Source organism: Drosophila nasuta, chromosome 2R, assembly GCF_023558535.2.
Source record: "Drosophila nasuta strain 15112-1781.00 chromosome 2R, ASM2355853v1, whole genome shotgun sequence".
In the NCBI taxonomy this organism is placed as follows: Eukaryota; Metazoa; Arthropoda; class Insecta; order Diptera; family Drosophilidae; genus Drosophila; species Drosophila nasuta.
The window spans coordinates 14273929-14300881 of record NC_083456.1 but is presented as its reverse complement, the minus strand read 5'-3'; the positions used below and the strand labels follow the sequence as shown (position 1 = coordinate 14300881).

Here is a 26953-nt window from a genome sequence, read left to right as displayed (position 1 = left end):
GCCCGCTTGACTGCTGAACAAGTGTCAATGTCCAGCCGGCACTCGAAGTCGCTTCGCCACTTGATAGCTTTTCGTGACGATTGTGCGGCTTATGGCTGCTGATGGCTTATGTCTTGTGTCTTATGGCTTATGGCTTTAGCTTTGGTTTTGCGGCCAGCATTGTGTTGATGACGTTACTACAGCCTCATAATGAAGTGCGCGTGAGCAGGCCTTTTGACAGGAGCAGCGACAACTCTGCAGCAACTCGTCCGCAGCTCAAAATCTGCGTTAGTGAAAGTTTTTTTTTGCAGTTCAGAGCCGTGCGAAATACACGTAAAATACTTATTAAGGTAGAGAGCCCAACTCTGTGTTTTGTGTGTGCACATCTTACCTGCATTTGTGGTGGTACTTTTCGTTTTCATATACTTGCGTTGAACCTACAATCAGTCGGCATTTTGAGTCGCCCAGAGCTGGTCAATTTGTCCGTTGTTGTCTTTCTTTGTCTTGTTGTTGTTGCGCGTAATTGGTATGCTGAAAGGCATTTTGATTAAGAGCTTATGTTCGACAGCACTTGTAAACATGTTTGCGAAGTTATACGACACTATTAATATATAATTGAAATTACAAAAATAAAGGTTTTTCAATAACTAAGCACTTTACGTTGCTAATCGAGTCAAACTTATATTTATGTATTTTAAGAAATAATTTTTTGATTTTGATCTCACACTTTATAGTGTCACAACTTTAAACAAAATGCAGCATTATTTGTAAAACAAGTCAAGGGCGCTCGACTGTAAGATACCCACTTTGAATAAAACGGGAAACAGTGCAGTATTATTCTAAGAAAAGTTTACCAAATAAAAACACTGAGCAAATACTAAAAGCGTGCGGTATAATTATTTGAATATACTTAATAGATATACATAAAACTTACTGAAATATACCGAGCTCTATATTAGTATATCGATATACTATTAAAAATATACCTGTATTCCTTATAGTATCTGAGATCTAGGTGCTCACACGGACAAACGGACAGATAGACAATCAGACGCACATGGATATATCGTCTCGAAATAACTCCTTCTGCCTTACATATATTTCCTGCCGCAAGAAAGTTGTAATGTCTACTCCACGGGTAGCGGGTATAAAAATGTAACAATTGAAAATATAATAAATGTTCACCGCCCACTTAAATAAAATATGTTGATGCGCAACGGCAAATTGCACACTTGAACACTTGACCCCACCTGGGGCGTCGAATATTATAGAGCTATAAATCAAATTTGACCACAACAACCCTTGCTCTCGCTTTCTCTCTCTCTCTCTTTGTCTCGATTTTTGTGTAAGATTGATGCAGCCGACCCAACGATTGCTCAATGTCAACTGAGGTGATGGCAAAAATAATAAGAAATAAAAAGGTTAATTTTTCCAACATAAATGCAACAAGTTTACATACTCAATTAGGCAATGTGTAAGTCATAAATTATTGCAGGACTTCAAACAAAGCTTATGCTTATCCATTAGGTAAATTGCCATCTAAATTTAAATCATAATTTGCACACTGTTAGCATAAGATATATGTTTGCATGTAATCTGTTTCTAATAAAGAAATATTTCATAATCATGAACGAAGATTTTTTGGCTGTTTGCGTTGCGTTGCGTTCTAAGGGAAGACAACAATTTGGCAAAAATCCATTTGCTTTTATCACGCAACATTTCACCCGATTGCCTTCAATTTTTTGGTTACTTTTCTGCCAGCGTCATATTTTATTCATTCTTAGGTCGAGGCCAATGGCTTTGTAGCAAACAGCGAAGCCGCAAATGATTCCATATTTATAAATAACAGTAAACCATTGAGAAAGTGAAATTTTTCTTATAATCTTAGCGATTTATTTTATGCCTCACCTACGAAGCAGCATCCACACACAAACACACAAGCACACACCCAAAACTTTTCTATATTTCATTTGGTGTGGAGCATACAGCGTGGCCTCAAAGTGTAACTGAATGAACTCAACACTTGAACGTCTTGGACTTGTGGTTTATTTTATCGCTTGGCTGTGTCTTTGTCTGATTTATCAAATGGCATAAATCGAACCAAAAACGGATATAAACAGCTGAAAACCAACAACAGTCCAAAGTCGAGCAGCGGCCCCAGCACTTTCTTCAGCCGTTACTGTGGCAACAGCCACAGCAATAGCCACAGCAACAGCATCAGCCACAGCAACAGCCAGAGTAACAGCGGCAACTTGTTTGGCCGGCTGCATACCCAAAGATATGGTAGAAATTCAAAATTGACTGAGTATAAAAAAGAGACATGGCCAGCCGAATGCAACAACAGATCCAACATGACCACAAAACAACAAAAGCAACAAATGGATATCGAAATGGAAATAGCCAAAGTCAAAGTCACAGTCGATAATTCCAATCGAGAGACTCCAAACTTCGACTCCGGCTGTGTCTCAGACTCAGACTCAGACTCTCGGACTGCAGCCAGAGGCAAAAAAGCAAGGCAAAGTCAAGTTGACTTTGGAAATCAAAAGCTGAAACCGAAACCACAGAGACGGAAACAACAATTTGAATTTAATTAATTGTCAGGTGGGTTGGGTTCGACATTTTGCTGAATGAATGAAGGCAAACCCCAAGCTAATCTGCAGCCGAGCATCGCTACGAAATTAATACGAATGAATGCGATTTTCGATTGCAGAGAAAGGCGTGACCCACATTAGACGCTGATGTGCTTTCTGGCCCTAAATTACATCTTCTAATTGAGATATTTAGTGTTGCTCCAAATCACACATTAGTCGTCAGTCATCAGTCTCCAATCATCAGACAGCCGGTACGTCGGCAGAAGAAAAGAGTCAACAACTTTCATGACACGATCGGAGGCCAATCAGTAAAATAAAAAAAAAAATAAAAAAACTAAGCATAAAATTGACTTTTATGCCTTGTTTTCTGGCTGAGATGAAACCGAGTTGCGACTGCGAAAGTCTTATCATTATGGGATAGAAGATACAATAACAAAAGAAAACACAAACCAACACACACACACACTCACAAACAACAATAATGACGATGAGGACCGAAAGCTATGTAGAAGAAAAATAATCGTAAAAGTGAGAGTTTCCACTTCATAATCATTTTTTGTGTTTCGGTCTTTAGTATGCTATGTGAATACCCTGTACTAGTAGAAGATGTATTATGGGTATTCTCAAGTTCTTTTTAAAATTATAATACATACTTTACATAAACAATTCATGTAAAATAAGCGTATCTATGAGTCGATCTCTCTTAAAATTTAAAGAAAAAGCCCTTTGCAGAAATGCAAATGCTTCGACGCCTTTTGTGCAGCCACGCCCACGTTGTGTAATTCCAGCTGGCTTGGCAAAATGAAGAAGCGAAAGCCAAAGTCAGGTAGGCGTGGCTGCTGCTCTGCGCTGGCCGCTCTGCTTTTAATTGCACAGGTTTCACTTTCATGGCATTTCATTACAGAAATTGTCATTATCGTTATGATCAACATACAAACGAGTAAACATACACTCACATTTGTACTCATCCATTCACACTCACGTGCAAAGTACACTCACCAAAATGGTATTTCACTTTCAATTGGCATTGCTATTGCCGTTGCCAGCACCGTTTGTTCTTTTGTTGGCCAAAAGCAGCAACTGCCATCACCGTAAGTAAGCGGCCTCTTTCATGGCACGCTCTGGCTCTGACTTTGTAATCATTAACCAGCTTGACAGATGTGATCGCAATGCGATGTGAGTGGAGCGTTATGGTCATTGTGCGTTGTTCGTCATTGTCATTATCATCATCATTATCAGCTGTATGTTAGTTTATTCGTTTGTACTATGAGTGGATGTATGTTCGTTAATTTGTTGACAATAAAAGTGGCAAACTGACAACTTTCACACATCTGGCGACGCAGCAGCGTTTCGGACATCGTGTTTTTTGGTTGTCGTTGTTGTTGGAATTGTGTGAAAAGCGTCACCCAAAAGGTGGACACTCAAACGTTACACACAAAGCAGCCAAAATGCCCAGATCCATAATACACACAGCACTAAACAAATGCAGCACTGCAATTAGTGTGCACATATTTACCACTGCTGGTATTATTCAATGTCAAACAGGAGCCCACACACTCGACCATATTCAATTACTTATTACTGGCTGGTAATAGTTTGATTATAGTATATTGCAACACTTTCACACACTCTGCAGCTGCCTGTGCAGTGAAATGGCTAGCCAAATCCGTAAACTGTGCATTGACCCGTGCCCAACCAAGCCAAGCCAGGCAAATAGCCAAGCCGCTATTCACCATCCGCCATCCACCAGCCAACAGCAAACAGCAACAACAAATAGACAACAAACCACAAACCGGAAAAGCGCTCGGGGCGAGCAGCTTGCAACAACGCCAACACAAAATCCAGCATTCAACTTCAAGTCCAGCAAACAACTATAAAAACCACAATTGTAGCTATATTACTCCAACATATGTGTGTGTGCTGCAGATGACAGTGTTAATGCTGTGCCCAGTTGTTTAGACCATAAAAGGCAATAACAAAGTCACGCATGCATCGCATCTCAAATGGGACGCCACAAACTAAACTTTTTTTGGTCAAAAAGCTCTATAAGACTCACAGACTCAAACCACAGAGTTTTACTGCCCAAGTCCGACTAATCCAAGTGCTTGCTATCCACACACAATTAACAGTGGCTTTAGTGGCTTTAATGTTAACAAATATCGACAAAATGCTGTCTACTTTTGTGCTGTGGGTGAGAGAAAGTTAGTGAAAGCTCTGTGAAAGTCACGATCATGTCACTTTCAGTGCTTTCATTTGTGAAGCATAAACTTTAAGCTAAGCTTATAAACTGGTCGCATTATCTTGCCGACTTTTCGGCATATTCTGAATTCTTCAGCTAAAAAATATGCTTTGATATAGATGTACTCTATTTGCTATTACATAATTCAAGCTTTAAAGGTGCAAATGATATGGACCAACTTGTAAAATTCATTAGTAGATCAAGCACGCACTAATAGTATTCTTTGATGGTTTATGTTTGGAACAATAAATTAAAAAACCTTATCGCATTACAAAGAAAATTAGAGTGTATAAAATATTAATGAAAATACATTTTGATTTCTGAAAAAGAAAAAGGAGAACATTACTGTAACAGAATTCGTAGAAGAGATTCATTAATTAAATATCTTGGTATCCGAAAACGAAATAAATTATGTATTCACAGCATTTAAGTTATTAAGGTATTTTTATTTATAGGATTTAAATCAATACTGATCAAATATAAAATTAATAGTCAATTAAATTTAATGAGTCTAGAATCTAGACTATAGTTTTATTTTTACATGCCAAATTCTAGTTTGTTAGTGTTAAGCTACAACAGCAATTTCAACCCCCACATATCTGGATGTCTCTTGAATCTAAGCTAACATACCTCGTTTTTTGCAGAACAAATATGCTTATCTTGTACAAATTTTCAAAAGTGAACAGGTTTAAATAGGAAATGCTCAACGAATTACTTCTGGTTTACTAAAAAGTGTGTACTTTCACTTGAAGCAGGCAACATGCAGCTTGTGGCACATGAAGTACGGAACACCGAATGCCACTTCAGAATGAGTCTGGTAAATGACTCCCAACGCTGATTGAGATTTGGGAATGACTCTGTTAACTGACACGCATTGTTTGTATCGGCGGCGACAATCAATTTCATGCGTGACAACATCAACAAGTTTCACTTAAAAAAATAAAATAAAAAGCAACAGTGTCTCGCAGAAGAGTCATGTACCCACTTAAAAATAGTGCTAGAAAAAGCAACACACAAAAAGAGAAAAAAAAACACGAATAACGCAGAATGTTAAATGCTAAGCAAATCTAACAGCTTACAGATGAGATGGCCCAAATGAGCAAAGAAATAGTATGCTCGAAAGCCAGCTAAAGACGGCGACACATTAATTGCTGACATTTGTCTAAAGAAAGCCAAAGTCGAAGCTAAAGCCAAAGCCAGCACTAAGAGCCGACAGTCAGTCAACGGCACGTAGCAACGGCAAACGGCAAACGCACAGCATCAGCAACAGCAATAGCAATAGCATTGCCAACAGCATCACAGCTAAGTGCGCAAGCCTGGTAACTGGGTCATATTTATAAGTAAAGCACCCGATGCCCAAAGTAGCGGCTGTCGTCGGTTGCCTTAAAGTGCCGTTTCGAACTTGGCAATGGTCAAGACTGCAGTTAAGATAACTTAAATTTTCGTAATGTTAAAGCACAATTGGTTTGTGTTTATTATTATACTTCTTGGAGGCGTCTCGAACTTTCTTCAATTTGTTGTTTAGCACCTCGGCAGACACACAATAGGCAGCCGAATATAATGGCAACCAGGCAGTCAGGTGCAAAATACATTGGCTTGAGCATCCATTGTTTGGCTTCTGGTCGTCTCTCTGCATTGAACATTGAACCTGCTCCATGGGCCGCTTTTGAATGAGTCCAAAAATGCGCGTAGCGAAATGTTTGTTTTATTTTTTAGCAAATTACTTTTGTTGTATTCTTAAGCGATAGAGAGACAGCCGAGGAAAGTGCAGTGAAAATGAAAGATTAACCAAAAAATAAGTGGGTGAAATTTTGTTTTTTCTTTTCTTTTAGAAAACATTTGCGGCCTTGTTGTTTTGTCTTTTGACTGCGACTTCGATTTTTGGCTGATAACAAAGAATTAAATGAAAGTTTGTTGGTCCATAGAAATGCAAATTGCTTGGTCCGAACAATGAGGCGTATGAGTGATGTCTGCTGCGTCAATGGAAGCATGCAAATTGAAAGCGAAATGACTAAGTGAATAAGTGAATGAATGAATGAATGACTGAGAATGGGTGAAATGAAAGAGCTTGAGTTTTTTTTTAGATATTTTCGGAGTTATTATTTGATTCTTTGATGTTGCAGCTTGATAGAGTTTTCTTTTCGGTAAAAATAGGAAAACACAGTTTACCATTGAGATACAGAGATAGAAATAGTAGATAGTAAGTAAATAGTAGACAGATAGACAGTTACATAGATTGATGGAAAATAGCAAATAGCAAATAGAGACAGAGATAGTTAAGGCGACTTGCGTTTGATTTATGGGCGCGACTAGTTTCAAGCGTTTTGTGCTCATAAATCAAATCGCAGCCGTGAAAATACAAGAAAGATATTACAGTGTAGATAGAGTTGAGAGTACAGAGTGAAATTAGGGTGGGGTGTGTATAGAGTATAGAGTATAGAAATATGTTGGGTGTAGCTGAAGGTTGACTGTCTTGTATAGATGTGTGTGGATAGATGAAAAGTGGTGGTTTGATTGTTGTAGTTGTGTGTTTTTTATATGTTATATGTTGTTGGCTGTCTCTCTGCTCCGAGAGATTGCTTATGGAAGGCACTTAATGGTTTTTGTTGTCGAAGGGTGGTGGGGTCACCGCCCCTTCTCTCGTTCACGTTTTTAGGTAAATAAATTAAAATAAATAATTTATAAATAAATATAAATATATAGACATATTAATGAAATGGTCATCATTGTGTTTAGCAGCGATTGTTCTCTCTCCTCGTCACGCTTCGATTTCTAAGTGTTTCGTTGGGGGACTCGGGGAGTGTCGGAGGTGTGAAGGGGCAGAGAGCTTACCGCCTGGACTGCTTGTAGCCCTGGTAGGCGATGGTCTGGGCAACTGGTGAGCTGTAGGCACCATGTGTATCCCATCCCGAGCTGCCGCCCGAGGACCAGCCTCCGCTTGAGGAGCCACCGCCCGAGGACCATCCACCAGAGCTGACAGCAGCCGAACCGGAGCTCTTGCCACCGAACAGTCCACCGAGACCGCCGAGCAGACCACCGCCGCTGCCCCCGGAACCGCCCAGACGGCTCAGACCACTGGAGGCACCAGCAGCCAAGGCAAGGAAGAAAGCAATCACGGAGACGATCAGAGCCTTCTTGGCCAAGAAGAGCAGACCGAAGATGGCACCAACAGCAAGAACGGCAACCTTAGCACCAACGCCCAACAGGATGGGGAGGAACTTCTTCAACAGCTTCTTCTTGCGGGTACGGGACTCAACAACCAATTCACGGAGATCAGCCTTGATGTCATCGGGAATGGCACGAGCAACGCTGCGAGCGGCATTGGCAAAGTTGAAGTTCAGAGAGCGCTCAGCGAAGAAGCTCTTGGCGCTGTCCATGAAGTAGTTGCCCATCTCAGCGGTGCGGGCCTCAACAGTGGGTGCAGACTCAACAGCCATGGAGTTGTCCAGAGATTTGCCCTGACGTCCTTCATTGGCCTTGACCAAAGAGACACCGCCGAAGAGTTCGATTTGGGGATTGTCGAAGACGGACTTGGCCTTGCGGAAGAGCTACGGGGGAGACACGAAGAGAATGCACATACATATAGTATTATTAGCGATGCTTGTTCAACTTAAACTTCATCAAGTTCACAGACTATTACTAAGTGGCACTAATTGATAATGAATAATGTTCATATATTTATATTGTCAGCCATTTGTTAACACACTTTCACTATTTTGCAAACGAATCCTTTGCACTTTGATTGCGTCTTTTTGTTCATAAGACTTTCACTTGCAACAGTTGTTCCTGTGCTGTTATCATATAGCTGATGATATAATTTCGTTTTCTTTTTCACTTTCACTGTGCCACTTATTTGTAATATTTAATCCTTGATCTTGGGGTTAATCCGTACCGTGAGCTGCAGACACGAGATGGAATCAGCTTCCAGGCATTTGGCAAATGCACCGGACTGTTCCTCGGTGGCAGCCTTGACAGGATCGGCTGAGATGCCCGATGCCAAAAGCAGGACGCAAGCGGTGGCAATGAAGAACTTCATGGTAGTATTTCTTGTGTTTTTCTGAACTGAAATGTTTCTCTTGGGCACCACCGAAATCACTGGTGTGTTCATTCGAATGGAACAAGCTGCGGTTTGATAATTTTTCGACGCTGTCAGGCTGTTTTTAAAGAGTTTTCAACCTAACGGACGCCTCGCTGCGGCATAACGTAAAATTATGTAAAAAGTGCGCACTCACACACACAAACACACACATAAATTCACCTCAGCAAGAGAATCAACAATGCCCAGACAACATCAACATCAACAGCAGCGACAGCGACGCAAGCAGCGCATATAAAATATGAGAGGGCTAAGCCGCTCCCTACAAGAAAGTCTCACACGTGTTGTGCGAGAGAGCAGCAGCAGCGGCAGCAGCATCGGCTCTTAGAAGACGCATTAGGTGAGCGCAACGATCAGCATCAGCTTTGGCTTCGGCTTCGGCTTCTGCTTCGGCATCGACGCCAACGCCAACGCTAAATGCTCACGCGCTTTTGTCTGCTTCTGCTTCCGCATTAAAGAAAGTCAGCAATGGCAGCGACTGCGGCAGCGGCAACGGCTGCGCAAGGGCTAAGCTTCGTAGTATTGAGCGAGCGCGCGAGAAAGTTTTCAACTGCAGTTGACGAACACGCCAAGGTTGTCTGCTGTCGGCTCTCTCTCTCTCTCTCGCTCTCTCACGAATATAAGGTACAAACCGACTGCTTAAGTATGTGTGACCCATCTGCCTTTGATTTGCAGCCTCCCCAACTACATTTATCTCTCCCTCTCTGTCTCTCTCCCCATCTCTCTCTCTTTCTCTCTCCCTCTCTCTCTCTCTTTCTCTCTGTCACACATATACATGTCAGTGTCATATTTTTGTGTTTGCGTGTGCCTTCTGAGTTAGTGTTATTGTTATTGCTGTTCTTGTTGTTGTTTCTGAAGTTGAAGCTACACAGATTACAACACATGAGGTGATAAACAGGTGCTGCGCAGCGCTTAATCCTCAGCAGACCCCGCACAACCCTCTCCTCACTCGACACTCGTGTGCCATATTCTTCTGCTGCCTTTGTTAATTTTGAACGCTTTTGTTTTTGTAGTTTTTTTTTGGCCGCAAGAAATGAAAGTTGTGTATATTTTCATACTACTGTTACTCTGCCCCACTCTTGACTGGACCTGTTCATTTGTCTGTCTGTATGTATGTATATGTGTGACATCTTCAGCATTGTTGCGGCTTTGTGTTCTCCTCCATTTGGGAGTCGGAGGCAGGTAAGTTAGGTCGGTTTTGTTTATCGCATGTGCGCGCCTTGAAATTACTTTTCATTTTCGTGACTTCATAGTTGTTCGCTGGGGGTTTTTTATTATGCAACATAAACAGTGATTTGTATCACAAATGAGGTAATTAAACCCACCGCACTAGCAAGAGGGGAGGTCAACTAAGGGTGTCATGACAACATTCAAATGCTAACTGAAGTTCTGGGGTCACGCTCATAAATGCTGGTAAAGAGTGAAACCAAATTGAATGATAAGCACGTCCTGCAAAAATTACTAAAAATGGGGTGAAGTACTGTAGTAGCGAATGGAAGTGAAAACTGTGCATCGTCCAGGGCATAATGAGATAAAAAATAAAAATAAAAAAAAAAAAAAAACGCTGCCTGACTTTGCAATTGTGACACATTAGTCAACAATTTGAGCTCAGCAAAAGTGCAAATAACCGCGCGCTTCAATTGCTCAAGTGAAATGAAAGAGAAATTACACGCAAAACAAACAAAAACGGATACGACGAGCACACAGCTGCTGCGAGATATGCGATAGATGATGGAGTTCAAGTTGGCTGATGGATTGTATGGATGGAATGCCATATGGATGGGATAGCCAAATTCACGCTCTGTGACGCCGTTTAGCGAACTCGACAACAACAATTGTTGTCACCTTTTTATTTTCAGTGTTTCGCATTTCAAGGTGAATGCGACACCCAACACTCTTTACACAGACTCCTAACTATTAAAACGGATCTACAGCTCGTACAAGTTGTGATGAAACCACTGAATCATCGTCATTATGCGCAATTCAAACAGTTTGCAATGGGGCGTATGAGTAATTTGCTACTACAATTTAATCAGCTTTCCGTACTGAGGGTGACGTCAATGGCGACAAGGAGATGTAACGGTAAAAGTGATCAAAAACACTTAAGATACTCGTCGTCCCATTTCGTAACCAAGTTAAATCGAAAAATCGACGAAAAAAAAACCTAAAAAGGGGCGCAGCCAAGAGAGAAAAGCAAAGCAAAGCAAATCGGTTCATCATCTTTTTGAAATTTCATTTTCGATTTTCACCGGACAGCAATCGGCATACATTCAAATGTAAATGAGTTCAGTGCTGTTCGCTCTGTGCGCCACACACATAGTAGACGCATCCGTTTATTACAAATTTATGTTGAACCACGCGCTGAACGCCATCAATCAGCCATGTGCCAATGGCCAACAGCCATCAGACATCAGACATCAGCCATCGGCCAACAGTCATACGATCTACGCTATGCACTACACGCTCGACACTGTAAGCCTTAAGCCATGGCCATTCATGCGAAAAGCTGCCGGCCAAGTGTCGACCGTTTTTATGAATGAATTTCGCCGTTGAAGTTGAAGTTGTGCCTGCCGCCTGTTGACTGCTGAATGTTGTGCTTTACTACACCAGACACACGGCACTCGGCAATGGCCATGGCAATGGCCGGACCAATGCCAATGCAGTGCAAAAGCAAACAAATTGCCAAATGGTTAAGCGCTCGCCAAAGAAATAACAATAAATCGTCTCTGTGCAGCATAACATTACATCACAAATTACACTTGTACAAAACAAAAAAAATAAAAAACAAAACACTTGCGAGTATATTAACTTCGGCATTCCAAATTTTCTTCAAAGTAATCGTTACGAGGATGCACTTGACGGGATTGGCATATAAATTATGGCTTAAGGAAGCAGATTGTTATTGAACCTTTCCAAACAACTCTTTTTAAAATGTATTTTTAGCGTTTTAATAAAAAGTGCAACAATTTAAACAACTCAGTCGCATTTAAATACGAATAATGCTTTTACTTATTTGATGTCTTTTGTTTATTATTATTAAGTGTAATATAATTTTGAAATTTAATTCACAAATTAGCTTTTACTATGTGGTCTGAACATTCTTTTGCTTTCTGTGTAGAACTTTTAATCTATTTCAAAAAAATCCAAATTGGTTTCTCTTTTTTGTTGTGGGTAGTGGGATGATTTAAATTTATTATTATTGAGATACTAAGTTGTTCCGATAAAGGATGATGTCTTATGCTTTCAATAGTTTTGACATTAACGTTTGTGTTTGATCAATTTCGAATGCAGTTTTATCAACTGCGTGTGCTAGATCTAAAAATACTTAAGTCAGTTATTTATGGATAGGGGCTTAGGATCGTCATGCAAATGTTCTCACTTTCATTTCGCTTCAAAATGCGTATGAAAAGTCATTTATCAACAGATAGAGTGACATGAATTTTTACATTTTACAGTTTTGTTTATCACAACAAAAAGGCCGTTGGTGTTTCAACCAAAGTATTTGAATTAAATTAAAATTAAAATCTTTGGTCGAGAAAGTTTTTTTTTTTTTGTTGGTGGCTGTTGTTGCTAGTCAATTTGCATATCCAACAAAAGCGACATTAAGAGACTAGGGAAAAACTTTGCATCGTTGAACTCTGGCGACTAATTAGAAAAGATTTTCGTTTCAGTTGGCGTCGATGTTTATCGGTGCCGCTGCAGAGGCTGTTGAGTTAACGGTGTTGTTAATGTACCGTGTGGCCAAATGACAATCACCAACAGCGACATCAACAGAAACGGAGACAACTTTAAGCAACGGCACAGGTAAATAGTTTCAGGTGCGATCGAATCGGTAGCACAATTTCACATTGTTTGCTGACATCTTTCTTCAGTTGGCGCGTATTTTGCCAATCAATTGCCACATTGTGGGTGTGTTTTTTTCAGTATTTGTGTCCAGACGACAGCGCAGAAATATTTCTTGTTGATTTTGCATTAAATTTTTTGTGGCATTGTTGTTGTTGTTGTTGTTATTGAGGCCTCATGCAAAAAATATTTCATGTACGCTATGTAGGTGTGTTTGTATAAAACAACATTCAACATTCAGCAATAAGAACAGCAACAAAAATAAGAAGCAAAAAAAAAAAGTATAAACAACCAAAACCGAAGCAAAGGAGGAGCAACAATAGCAGAAGCAAAAATTTAATGAATAAATAACAACAATTTCACGGAGAAAGTCGTGGTCAGAAGTAAGCCATATACAGCAGCCATAGCAACGGATACACAATAACAGACAACAAATACATATTCGGATTAACTGATACACAATTTGCATCGTAAGATGCTTTGATGCTTGGCTTCCCCAACTGAAGCTATGCTTTGGTTTGCCAATTTGCCAATGCGGAACCGCAAACTTCAATGAAAAGTGAAAAGGAGATGATGCAATGAGGGACTCTATGGAATGCCACAAATACCACCTGAACCAATTCGTAATAGACTCAGACGAAAATATATAAAATAAACACATTCATGTTAGATTTTCTCTTATCTGGTTTAATTGATTGCTAATTAAATTTATGAACATTCTATTACTATTTGTAATACATCATTTAAAAGTATATTTCTTAATAAAAAATAAAAATTATTTTAATTAAGGAATTTGATATGGATTTTACTCCGTTAATCCAACTTAATCCTAAGAAAATAGTTGACTGAAAATTAAACAAAATTTTCGTTGTTATTAGAAATGGTTTTACTTATTTATATTTTCTTATTATGTCGAAAATAGAAAAAGTAAGTTATCCATTAAAGTACATGTGTTAAATGTTTTGGGTTTTCAAATAAATAAAAAATAATATTTTTTCAAAAATTTTTCTGGGATTATACAATTTCTTAAATTGTTTTTTTCTGGCTAAGTACAACAATAAACAATTAAAGTCGTCTTCTTCGTATAAAATCCACTCTGTCAAATTATTTCCTCGTAAATTTGGTTAAGGTAACATCTGTTTGCCATAAAAAAATTAAAATTAACACATTTATTTGGAAATTACGCAAGTGAGAGATAGTTAATGGTGCAAGGGCCAGATTAAATAGACCCTTTCTATTTAAACATCGATACGTATTTAAAGTAATCAACAAAATGAAAAGTTTAAATCAAATTTTTATGATGAAAAAAGGATTTAAGACAACCAAACAATTTAACTTTTTTTTACTTTAGTTGTAAAAAAAAACTAAAACAAAAATTAATTCTAAGCTAGATGGCAGTGAAGCTATAATAATCCTTTAAATTTCACCCAAATAAAAACATAATATAAAATCACCCACATTTAGTTGAATTCCAAGTATAATAATAAAATCTCACAAGCCATAAACATGCTTAGCAAATGGCAATCTTATTCCACTTTTATGGTCATTTGAATTGTAAGTAAATTTGCATAATAATCAAAAAGGTAATGAAATACAAAAGACGAGAAAAACAAAAGGAAAAAAACCTAAAACGAAAACGAAATAAGAAGACAGCTCAGAGTCTGAGTTGACCTGATGCTGTGGCAACAAAGTCAGCGACGTTCCGTATAAAGAATTTGCGGTATTTGGGTTAAAAATTAATTTACATGTGAAACGGCGACGCTGGACACTGGGACAAGCTCAGCTGTTAACGCAGTTGGAGCTCAGTTGGATCAGCAGCAGAGCCGCAGAGCATCATTGAAAAGTGAAATTTTTTGTGGAAGCAGTGACTAAAATGTAGGCTGCGTGACACTTTCAGTCAGCCGGACGGTTCGGTTCGGTTCGTCTCGGCTCGGTCATTTTCCAAGCTCATCGAACGACGATTAATCAGCTAATTTCTTTATGAACTTTCATTTATGCAGTGGACCGCTGCTGCTGGCAGCAGCAGTCAGCAGCATTCAGACACGTTGCCATCATCAGCAGCAGCATTTAATTGTCAACTGGCTGACTGTCCGTTTGCTGTTGATGTTCGTTTGTTGACTGGCAGATTATGTGCAATAAAAATCAAAGACTCGAAAAAACTTAGAAAATCAATTTCGTTACACGAGACATTCATTTCACTTGGACACGGACTTATGTAAAGAGCATCAACAACAACCAAAAATAAAAAATAAACTGCAAAACAGTTGCTCGGAATCATCGTATATCGTATCATATACAAATTATAAAACAACAAAATTCGCTTTTATGAATTTATTTTATAATTTAATTACTAAACGCAGACGCGCCACTGTTGTTGCTGCTGCTGCTGTTGGCCCAAAGTCCAAACCAAATTCAACACGACGAGCACACGACGGACTCGTAAAAAGCCGTTTAAAAGGGAAAGTTAACAGCGACGCAAGCAGCCGCTGCCCCAACCTGGAGCAAGCCACAACGATGCCGATGCCAATGCCAGTGCCATTGGTTAGTGGCCATTGGCCAGATATGAGGTGCGAGGTAGAGCAAGTTGCTGCGCTCTGGTAGTATCCCTGGCAAGAGCTTAACGGGTTTTTCAAGTACCCCGGCCTGAGAGTGCGAGTACGAGTGCGGCTCCGACTACGGTTGTGGCTTTAATTGATATTGTGTAACAGAACGCAGCGTGGCCAAAATAAATGTAGGTCTGTCATGCTTGTAATTTGTTGTTGTTACTGTTACTGCGAGTGTTGCTGCTGTTTCTGTTTCTGTTACCGTTGTTGTTGATGTTGCCTGTGGCACTTAGCAAGAGTAAGTGGCAGCAACGTAGGCTCTGAAAAGAACCGTTGCGCTGCCAAAATAAAGTGAAAGTTGGCCAGACAACGAATGCTCTATGCAAATTCAATATACCAATTTCAACAGAAAATCAAATTCCAGATGAAATCTGAGACATCTCGCGTTGTCGTTGTCCGTTGTCTTTGTCGCCAAGAATCAAGCAAATTATTGTACAATCTTGTTATGGCATGCATATCTGTTGCAGCGATAACACAGCGTACCACAATCTGACAAATTAATGACAAAAGACGAATAATAAATAAGACTTTTTCTATGGCAAGTCGACTATTATATGCTCTATAAATATCATATAGAAATATTACTTAAACTTTTAAGTTAAATAAATATATTAATATATTTCAATTTAAAAATAGGTAATACAATTATGGATAACGAATTCTTGTCACTAAAATGTATAACTTTTGAAAGGGTATCCACAAGCTGGGCTGTTACGGCTGCTGTGAGTAGGTTGCTTTGCTTGGGATGTTGCTGCTGGCAACACAATACGAGCTGGACTGAAATAAACTTTCACCAATTTCATAAAACGAAGAGCAGCATCAGCCGCAGAGGCAAGCAACAAAAAGCAGCATTGCGACAGTGTCAGAGGCAGCAACTGCGGCAGCGGCAGTGGCATCTATGAATAATGAACAAAGACAGAACCATTGCACAGGAAGCAATGGCTGAAGTTGAATTGTTTACCCGGCAGGCGCTAGAGGAGAGTTACGGCCCTGCCCTAAGCAATTAGACAAGCGTTCTCCTTTGTTCCACGCCAAATAAATTAATCAAAGTTAGAGCTAAACCTACAACTAGTCGACGAGCACAAACAAATCAACAGCAAGTACATCCAATAGTGAACAAGCAACCAACTTGCACTACTTAGTACGTCCAGCCTCGATATGGTGAAGGCTCCTCGGAGACAATTTGAATGCGTCCCGCTGCTCGACGACGTCGCTTGTGATGATGTCCCTCGCCGGTGACATATGAAATGCTGTGACTCGACTCGTGTCCCTGCTGCGCAGCACTTTTTAGACCCACCATGCCTGCCAACATCAGAGCCACCATTGCCACGCCCAGTGCCTTCATGGCGAGTGCTCCGATGCCTCCAAGTCCGAGGACTGCCATCATTTTGCCAAACATCAATGCCATGGCTAGAATGAGTCCCTGGCCTTTGTCCTTCTTGCGTGCCTCTGTGAAATGGACAACACATTGGAATTTATGAGACTGTGGCTGCATGTGGGATGAATGTTTGTTCACTTGGGTACATAAATCAGTTTTGGTCGGACACTTGACTGCAATCAGTGGCCTGCAAATGCAATTTTGCAATTTAGACCGAAAGTATGGACAAACAATTTTTAATCTTTTTTTTTTTTAAGCAAACACCAAAAGTTACGGGCAACTACTCGTATAACTAAAAATTGTCATAATCCTATTAAGAAGTTTTGTGTTTGCCACACACCTGTTATTTCTCCTGCTTTATGCTCCTCCACCAGCAAATCTGACAACTTTAAATTGACCTCATGTGTGCGCAAATACGAAGCCAAATTGTCGAGTAATGACGCATCGGTCTGGGACTCCGATTCGTTTCCATTGGCAGTTGATTCATTATTCAGCGGCACAATTTCTAGTCCTCGCATTATCACCAATGGTTTTTTCACTTTTACTGAGATTTCTCAGCACATTTTTCATTGCTCTCTCGCCTCGACACAGCAATGTTGTTGGCTCCTGGTCACAATTTTCCAACCATTGACCATTCGTTGAATAGAATGCACAGCACAGCAGGCCGAGTAAGTACAGCAGGCGGCACATGTCGTCAAAGCGTTTGAATATCAACTAAAGGCCTTGACAATGGCCTGGTCATATTTTATAGTCAACTCGATTCTGTAGCACTTTCCCAAGGCCAAGGCAGTGAAGCATCCCGAAAAGCAAATTGTCACAACTGAAAATTAAAACAATGGCTTTGAAAAGAAGTTCGAAATGCTTTCGGTTTGCGTTTTTATGTTTTTTCTATTTTTTGTTGTAGTTTGCGCTGCAATTTTCTTCTTCAGTGGCCGTTGCAATTTTCAATTTTCAACGGTCAGTTGGTTTAGACAGCCGCATGGGTTCCGCATCGCTGCATCTCAGTAAGTTGGCTCGCTCAACTTGGTAGCTCTCAAAATTATACAAATTAGACAAACGCCAAGTGCTGCTGCAGGCATATTTCTAACACACACACCTTACAGATTATAGGCCCCGATGGTTGGTTTAGTTCGCACAATTGTCTCCACGGAAAGGCCTGAAACCTTAAACGGCTCTATTAGCATAGCATGAGCGTGTCCCCATCTCAGTCGTCGGGTTAGAAAAGCGAAAGTTACCAAACAGTTTTGATTGCTTCGCCTAATGCGAGTCTAAGTCTCTTTCAAGCATTCAACATGTTTTGTTCGCACTGCTCATAAAAAAAAAAAAAACAACAAAAACTAAGAGGTAAGAAAAAACGAAACCAAATCAAACAAAAAAAAAGTGAACCGCTTAAGCGTACAAAAGGGTTGCCGGTCTCGGGGTTAATATGTCGAGCCTTTTGCAAAGCAAGTCAAGTGGCCAAAAACTCGAAACTCGTGTGTGCTGTCTACGTCAGCTGGCTGTCTGACGGGATCTTCGCTATTCGCTGTGCATTTCATAAGCTTTGGCTGTCTAACACCTTTCGACTATTTTGTAATACTGCACAACGTATTAATCAAATTGACGTGACTTAAGTTGGTGAGCCTCAATATCACGTCAAAAGAAATCAGTATCCAGCATCAAGCGAACGTCGAGCTTCGAATAATGATCATTGATCATCATTGCCATCATAATAATAATAATCATTATCATTATGATCATCATCATCATTGACGTAGTCGCGCTCAGAAAGCAATAACTTTCACTCTCGATGTATTAATTTTTATATTTAACATATTGTTGTTCACAACCAATACTAGCTCAACTCACACATACATTCACACAGTTACTCAGATACAGATAAAAGTGCTGGAAATTTGAAGCTTCTCATCACAAAATATTTTTTGTATCCGCAATAACAAAACAAGCCAAGCCGAAACATTATTGAACTGCGCTCGAACCCCGCTCTTCGCATCATGTGAAGTCAACCAAAATTGATCTGAACTCGTTACGTTTGCCTTTTGACGATGACGGCGACGGCGACGGTGATGGCAATAAAAAGAAAGTATCTACCATCTCGCATCGACCGTTGTTTGGTATTGCCATTACCATTAACCATCAGCAGAAGCAGAAGCAGATCATCAGCCAACATCGGCAGCAGCCGGGGAAGCGGACCCCGGTCGCTCTTCTATGGAAAGCGTTCGGCTCACAAAGTTCAATTCGATTCGTTTCATTTGAGTGGGACCATTGTGGCTTCATTGAGGTAGACTATTGTTGTTGTTCTTGTTGTTGTTGCCTAGATCTGTATCGGCAACTTGTTGTAATTGATTGTTGTGCAGCATCATCAAGCTTCTCATTATGGTTTATGCTTTATGTTTGAGCCCCAAAGATTGCCTTTGCACCACTCTATTTTCAATGAGCTGCAATATGCATTGTTGTATGCAATTGATTGAGTGGAGCTGCAACCGCATCGTGGGTGGGGTGAGGCAAGTATCTGTGTCTAATGAGGTATCCACTGTGGCACACTATATTGGATAGTATGGATGGATTTATAATAACAGTAGCAAATCATGTGCAATGAAGTAATTTACGAATTGCTTTAATTGAATTTACAATAACGTTTAAGCGAATAACACCTACACGTTAAATTGAAATATGTCTTAATATATTTGTTTCAATTTTGATTGATAATGAACTAAGTGTTAAAAAAAAGGAAAGTATTAGTATAACTTTAATATTAGAAATTGGGAAATGAATTTGAACTTTCTTCGATCTATTAATTTCCTTCTATTTTTTGCCTTATGTTTTTAATAACAAAATTGCTGATGCCAGCAGAATAGTATTTGTTTTGAAGTGTTTCCCCCCATAACATTTGTTTCTGCGTCTGTCTACTTCAATTTACTATCGTATTCCTTTGTTAACTATAAATTTGCATTCCCTTCCTACACAGTTCGATAAACAATGTTTTCTGTTTTGTTCTCACATTCTTTTTGTTTTATTGCCACTGAGAAATGCTGTCACAAAAGCATTTTAATAAGTTAGTAAGTGACATTTCTTAATTTAAGAGCGAACTTGCTATTTTGCTACTTACATTAATTGTATTTTCATTCATCTTTATTTATTGTGTCTATTTGAATGAAAGAGTATTCAGATATTTAAAATAATTAACTGCAGCTAAGGTATTAAAATTGATAAATAATTTATTGTATTTCTACTACTATTTTACTACTACTCTGCCCAGAAAATACTTTTTGTAAAATTGAATCTGACATTTTCAACTTTAACATTAAAGCCCCAAAGGCTGCCACAAAAATCTCTGCCTAAAAGTATGCAGCAATATCCGAGAAAAAGACAATTTCGGTTGCATTGCAACACCACAAAGATTTTAATTACAATTGTAATAAAAAGGCTTACGATGGATTCACCCTGTGAGGAAATCAACTTGGAATTAATTAGTGTAATTATGGTGACTGGCAACTCTTCAATTGTATTAAAGGAGAAGCCACATGAGCCGCTCATATTGTTAACAATGAGTGTTTGCCTGCGTACTGTCTATAGACTGGTGAAATCTAATGAAAATGCGCGAGTACTCGTACGTATTTAATTAGAAAACAATTAGATTAAAATAAATTAAACGAAGCGCTGGGCGCAGTCAATCGATTAGACAGTCAAGAAAGAAAAATAAACAAGAAGCAACACGAAGCAAAACACGAAATCGCTACAGTGTCTAAAGAAATAAACCAAAATACAATACAATACAATAAACAAGAGGCGAAATTCGTGCCGGAGAAAATAAAACGAAAACAACTTTGGGGAGACAACAAAACAACATTAACTACACTCGTTCATATTGACTGGCTAACGATTAGAGAAAAATAAAAGAAAAGTTATTCAAGAAAATACAAACAAAAAAAAATATAAAAAAAACATATAAAATTACTTTAATTGGCACTCAAGTCTAAAATACTTGCATTTTTTGCATGTCTCTCTGCCATTTGCTTGGCCATGCAGAGGAAATTATAAACTACGAAAGCCAAAAAAAACCAGTTTGATATGAAGTAGACTTTTAGCTAAGCATTATGTCTCGGCATTCTGTATAAGATTCAAACTTTCATTCATAGAACTAAACAATTAATACAGCTAAATTAGCGATTTCTTAATTGGGATGTTGCTAAGGCACTTAATTATTCAGCTCTCATTGTTCACTTCATAAGCGAGCGAGCAACTTGCTTTCTGCCTTAAGCCTAGAGGGGCTCTTGGTCAATTCAAGTTTTCGGAGTTTCTGTTTCTAAAGCAATCAGAAACACACGCCAAGTGCGACTGCGAGTAGAACAATAACAAAACAAAAGATACAAGTCATAAGCTGTTCTTTTTCGCAGTTAGCCCAAAGCAAACGAAACTTTTGCAGAAAATAAATTATTTTTGTTATAAATTATGAAGCACAATTCCATTAAGTGCAATGAAAATACTTTAAAATCCATGTCTCTAGACGCAGCTGAAAATTGGTTGTTTAATAGGCCGATATGTGTGAAATGCGACTGTTGTCTAGATATTTTTAGTATTTTAACGCACTCGTATCGTATGTTGGTGTGCCCTGCTTTAACTGGATCCGGTTGCGGTTTGTGGACCGAGTCAAGGATCATTAAACTTTTGCGATGCACACGCACATGTCAACAGACTCCACCATACCATGTATATAGCATAGAGAGACAAACCTAAACACAATACGGGTAAGAGTACGACTTTGACTTTGACTATGTTAGTACATCGCACGCACAGCTGACACAGTGTGCGATTGGTTTTGAATTACCACTTTCAGTGGCAATGGCAACGCCCGCAACAGCTTGCCATGCTGTTGCTACTTTCCTTTCATGGCCATGGGCGAGTTGGGAGCCTGGACACTGTTGCACTTTGCTGATGCCGCAGCAGCTGCTGTTGCTGGTGCTGTTGCCATTGCTTTCTTACTGTTAATCGAAACCACGCAAACCGCTTCACATTACTAACGCTTTTGTGGCCAATGCGCCAACGGCTGGTTGCCATTGACCGTGAAGAGGACAATAGTGCGTAAATTTTGGTGTTGAGTTGCCAACTCGATAACGAGTCACAGCCAATGGGCTGTGATTGAGTACTAACTGTTGCTGCGGGATTATGGCAATTATGTTGTATAGAGAAAAACGACAGTCGACCAGGTGCAAAATGGTGCCACAGAACGAACGGTCGAGGTCTGATTGCCATTGCCTCCGAATTGCAGACAACAAGCGGCGTGCGGCAAACGCCAAAAACTTGTGGCAATTATATCGAGCACTCAGCAAGCCTGCGTGACTGCTAAAGTGAATTTGTTATTAGCCCCATCCAAGATACTGCTGAAGCAGCAGCAACGGCAGCGGCAGCCACATTCAACGCATTCATAGATACGATTAGATATTAAGCTTGTGTGTATGCAAGCCTCGGCGCCTCCCCACCCATTTCCTTTCCCTTCTGGTGTCTGGTGTGTGTGCAACAGAATGTAACTGAGACTCCGCAGCACAGCAGCAGCCAATGCTGCGGCTATTTATGAAAAACGAGAGCTAATAGTTCGTTTCACTTTTCTTTTATTATTTATTTATGTTTATGCGCTCACATTTATCTATGTGTTGCACTTGTTGACTACTCCCAACCAATTGAAGCGACGAGGCGTGCCTCATGTAGGCACTAGCTGAACCTCCTTCTTCCATCCTCCCCTCTTGTTACACCATCATCCCCACACTGCTTTAAATGCTATTCCATCTGTTCGCCGTTGTCTTAATTGCCGGCGTCGGCTTTGTTTGCTTTTACTTTTGCTTGCAAAATTGTTTTGTTCAAATTACTCGTAAATTAATGAGCAGAAAATTAACCACATTAGAGCATTGGTCCCATTGCGGGGCATTACGGGGTGCACAGCAGGACGCAGCCTCGTTGCGAAGTGGCATTTGGCATATTGCCAAGTGCCTATTGGCATTGCCATCTAATTGGCTAAGCCCTTGAACCTTTATCAGCGCTAAACTCCCGCGGAGATCAAAGCTTGGTAAGCAAACACATTACAAACATGCAAAAGATGCAACCTCTGCACAGTGGGACAAATTTTCACATAACAGTGCCATAACAAATATAAATGATTATATGAATTTATGTATTGTATTTGTATTATTATGAGTTAATTCATATTTTATACATATATAATTTTTAAGACTACGTTGAAGTACAAACTTTAGACTTAATAAAAAAGGGGATTTGTTTTTTGGCTCTTTATTACTTTCCGAAACAAAAAATCTTTTTTAATCAAGTTTTTGAATTAAGGAACACTCGCTATTATTCGTCAATCTTTATCATTGCAAATTTTAGTAGGGCCCCTGACTTAAGTATTACAAAAGAATTTATTTGCTAAAAGTTGGAAAATAATACAAAACTTTTTAAAACCTAAAAAAGATTTTTAAAACAAATTTCAAAGTATTAAATATCATAATGAGATGATCATACAATTATTATTATTATATTTTGTTATTATAATTCATTAATTAAGTTTATTTTGTTTATTTTAACTAAACTACATTATGCGATTAAAGTGCATTTCAAAGATATAATAATTTAGAAATGGTTGTTGAATATTTGCAAATTAAGTGGTTTGTGTAACTTAAGCCCACTGTAAACAACTTGATTGGCCGTTACGATTGGATGATGATGCCCGTTGAGCGATGGCCGCCACTCAGCTAGTTGTCTTGAAATCAAAACTGTATCAAAATGATTCGCTGCAAAATACAAATGACGTTGCAGCGATGCCGCTGTCGACGCCAATGTTGGTTGCCGCTGCAGCGATCGTTGTGCCATGGTTGTTATTGTTGTGGCTGCTGCTCGACTTAACAATAAAACTGAGTTGCATGCTACATCGAGTAATTAGTCTTTATAGCGGCGTGTTGCAACGTACTGCAGCAGCTGCCAACTTGTTGAAGAACATCCATATGAAGGATACGCCGCGTGTTCGTCCTTTCCCTGTGCTGTGTCGTGTTGTGTTCGAATTCGATTTAAAAAACAATTGCTTGGACTGCAATAAATAAATACAAAATCACAATAAACATTAATAAATACAAATATGCTACAATACATCGCTATCAGCTGTGCGTTACTGGCACTTTTATGCCAACAGCCAACATCTGCTGCAATTCACAGACGCAGTGGAGCCAAAGCAGCCAATGCACTTGCCACCGAGCCCGAAGTCGAAAGCGCTGAGGTTGAAACGCCCAACACAGAGGATACGAATCCAGCGGCGAGTCTGGAGAACACCGACCTGCTGGATAAACTCAGTTGGAAGTGCGCTAACAACGCCAGTTGCTTGGCCGGCGTTGCTAATGGTATTGCGGCATCCTACCGACGAGGCGAGACCATCAAGTTGGGGCTCTTCGATTTAGTCAAGCTGCCGGCACTGGACGAGGCGCACAAGCATAAATGGGGCACCGGCCGCGGACTCTCCAGCTTTATGGACTTTGTCAGTGGCAACGCCATCCGAGTGCCCGTTGGCCCAATGGTGTTTAGCGTGCAGCGTGCTGAAGATGATAGCGATTACATTGAAGTGGCGCTGCTGAAGAAGGCATCGAGTGGCACAGGTAGAAAGAGAAAGAGCACTTATTCTGGATTAGATTGATCTGCCTCTAATTGGCTGGCAGCTGGCACTCTAATCCAGCTAATAAATCCCAACTGAAAAACACACACCCACACACCCGAAGTGCCAGAAGCTAGTTCAGTTTAACTTGTAGTGCTTGGCATGCCACACACATTCAACCGCCAGTTGATTTAATGCGATTGACATTTAACAAGAGGCCACTGGCAACATATGTCAAATGTGACTCCATAACACGTTATGTTATTCCCTTTCTTGGCCAAATGCTGGCAGGACTCCTGACGCATATAAATTTTTTGACTTTGCCAGGCCTAGTTTGCTATTATTTATATTCATTAGGTGTGACGCTCGTTGCGGAGATGATGACGTTGAAAACATCAATCATATCACATCACACCAATTCAAACCGATTCGAATCCCGTATCCTTATCCCGTTTCCAAGTCCTTGACTTAGTGGCACCATTAAAGCCAAAAAGCCTTAAACGTGTCTTGATTTCCAAATGTATATATATATATAACAGGACGCCTTCAGGGTAACGGCGGCGGCGGTGGCGGACTCCTTGGAGGCGGTGGCGGCGGCGGCGGAGGTCTGCTGGGCGGAGGCGGTGATAATGGCGGTGGAGGATTATTGGGCGGGCGTCGACGTCACCAGAAAGAGGATAAGAAGCAGTTCCAAATGTACATACCCATGTATTTGGCAGCCACAACCTTTGGCTGGACAATGGTGGCTGCCAAGGCTGTTGGCTTGTTGACGCTAAAAGCTCTCATTCTATCGAAAATAGCCTTTGTAGTAGCTGCCATAGTGCTAATCAAGAAACTAATGGACAACGCTAGTGAAAAGTGAGCAACAACAAACAATTAATTGCAGCCGCAGTGTAAATTGTAATGTAATTAAAATTTACAGAATGATGTACCAATTTCCGGAGCACTCTCCCTATATGATGCCCTATGGCATGGACTATCCCATGCATGCAGCCGAACTATCGCCGGAAATGTATCCGGGCGCATTGCATCAACTCGCCGTGGCGGGCGGTGGTCAGGTGCCGCATTCGGGCCATCCGGGCGTGGAGAGCATAACCGCTGAGAGCCATTTGCACTCGCAGGTATCGGGAGATGGCAACAACAACACCAACGTAATGGCCGCTCTTGGGGGCATTGGCGGGTTGAGTCACAAAATTAAACGTGAGGATTCGTGGATAGCAAAGAGTAAGTTGATTTTGTGCGGCGCCATAAAACAGGTTTATCCTTGTTTCAGATAGGCAAGGCCAAGAGGCCGTTACGTTTTGGTTTTGGTAGATCGCCTGGCCAACTGTGGCATAATCCAGGCTATGCTCTTACCAATAAACTTATCATGGCTGCCGGTGTTGCTGGGGCGAGTGTAGCAGCAGATGATGAGGATGATGACTGAGTAGTGCATATTAAAAAGAACTGCTTGGCTAATAGTTCATAGGTGACTCTGGTGTTTGCTTAAATTGAATGCACACTATGAAAATTCACTCATATTTTCAAGCTCTTAAGAAGATTAAGATCTCTCGAACATTATTCTAGTCACTTCGAAACAAAACGCGCACTCATAATATTTTTGTTCTATTATCTCCTGAATTATTAATTTGCAGTATGCATTCAAACCACACTAAATTCGCATAGACGAAACTAAATTTGGTAGTTTAATGGCCTCTTAAGGCAGCCAATAAATTAGTGCCTTATACTATATTCAAACAAAAGCACACACACACTCAATCTACCCGCATTTAAACGCTCACTCGAGCTGAGTATGTGAAATCGTTGCATACTTTGCGGCTGCACGTAAAGTAAGCAAACAAGCAGACTATCAAAAGAAGGCGAAAGTTTCCATTTACCCAACTGATTGCAAACTTATTCCCGCTCTTAATGAACTATTTCATAAGTTGCACAAGGAAACTTGATGTTAAGTTCCCCCCGTGGATATTTACAACTATTTTCCTTGCAGCCACCCCGGCTCGACGACCTTTCATCTATAATTATGTGCAACCGCAGATGCCCTTCTACCGCTCCTAAATCAAAAAAAAGATGAAAACCAATAGAACTCAAATGAAGCTTAGCCAATTTGTGCAGCTTTGGCCCCAACCGCTACCAAAGACCGCTGAGAGGACAGGAGGAGGTGAGGTTATGCTGCCATATGACCATCTGATGTGACGCACGCGTCTGGCAAACGAGGAATGCTTTGAGCTGCTTATAAACATAATTAACTTATTTATTTATAATATTTATTGATTTGTTGATAGTTTAGAATAACCTGATACACACATTTAGTATAGATTTTCCGAATAATTAGCAATGAAATGCTACAAAAATTACAAAAAAAAAATTAAATAAAGAAGTGAGCAAAATATGGCTCAACATTGTAGTTGTTGTTGTATGTCTTTGTTATGTTTTTATTAAGTAATGGATACATAATTAACATATCATATAAATAAGTAATAAATATTAATATAAATAAATATTAATATAAATAAATAAAATTAATAAAAGTACAATGATATGAAGCGGAAATTAAGCTTAATTGAAAATCAAGTATATGCAATGTGGTTACAATG

At 39.9% G+C, this 26953-nt stretch overlaps 3 protein-coding genes across 3 annotated transcripts; 1 reads left to right on the top strand and 2 right to left on the bottom strand.

Moving 5' to 3' along the window:
- Positions 1-6498: 6498 nt before the first annotated feature.
- On the bottom strand, positions 6499-8950 carry LOC132785102 (keratin, type II cytoskeletal 1). Its single transcript, XM_060791095.1, has 2 exons — positions 8702-8950; positions 6499-8357 (listed from the first exon to the last, which is right to left on the bottom strand). Exons 1-2 carry the CDS (start codon positions 8915-8917, stop codon positions 7638-7640), a joined length of 936 nt encoding a protein of 311 aa, XP_060647078.1. The 5' UTR covers positions 8918-8950; the 3' UTR covers positions 6499-7637.
- A 7103-nt stretch (positions 8951-16053) lies between these two features.
- Positions 16054-17430, bottom strand: LOC132786471 (uncharacterized). The gene is given in 3 exon segments (XM_060793010.1): positions 16054-16800; positions 17070-17262; positions 17264-17430. Coding segments are annotated over 3 exon segments (660 nt in total). The 5' UTR covers positions 17420-17430; the 3' UTR covers positions 16054-16489.
- Positions 17431-23660: 6230 nt separating this feature from the next.
- On the top strand, positions 23661-26763 carry LOC132786571 (uncharacterized). Its single transcript, XM_060793130.1, has 4 exons — positions 23661-24363; positions 24899-25217; positions 25282-25583; positions 26347-26763. The coding sequence occupies exons 1-4, from the start codon at positions 23853-23855 to the stop codon at positions 26412-26414; spliced, it is 1200 nt and encodes a 399-aa protein (XP_060649113.1). The 5' UTR covers positions 23661-23852; the 3' UTR covers positions 26415-26763.
- The last annotated feature ends 190 nt before the right edge of the window (positions 26764-26953 follow it).

Excerpts from the sequence above, each read along its gene's own strand:
- LOC132785102 (XM_060791095.1), bottom strand. The coding sequence starts at position 8,917 with ATGAACACACCAGTGATTTCGGTGGTGCCCAAGAGAAACATTTCAGTT. Across the intron at positions 8,358-8,701 it reads TCTCGTGTCTGCAGCTCACG|CTCTTCCGCAAGGCCAAGTC; the intron begins GTACGGATTAAC and ends TCTCCCCCGTAG.
- LOC132786571 (XM_060793130.1), top strand. The coding sequence starts at position 23,853 with ATGCTACAATACATCGCTATCAGCTGTGCGTTACTGGCACTTTTATGC. Across the intron at positions 24,364-24,898 it reads GAAGGCATCGAGTGGCACAG|GACGCCTTCAGGGTAACGGC; the intron begins GTAGAAAGAGAA and ends TATATATAACAG. Across the intron at positions 25,218-25,281 it reads ATGGACAACGCTAGTGAAAA|AATGATGTACCAATTTCCGG; the intron begins GTGAGCAACAAC and ends TAAAATTTACAG.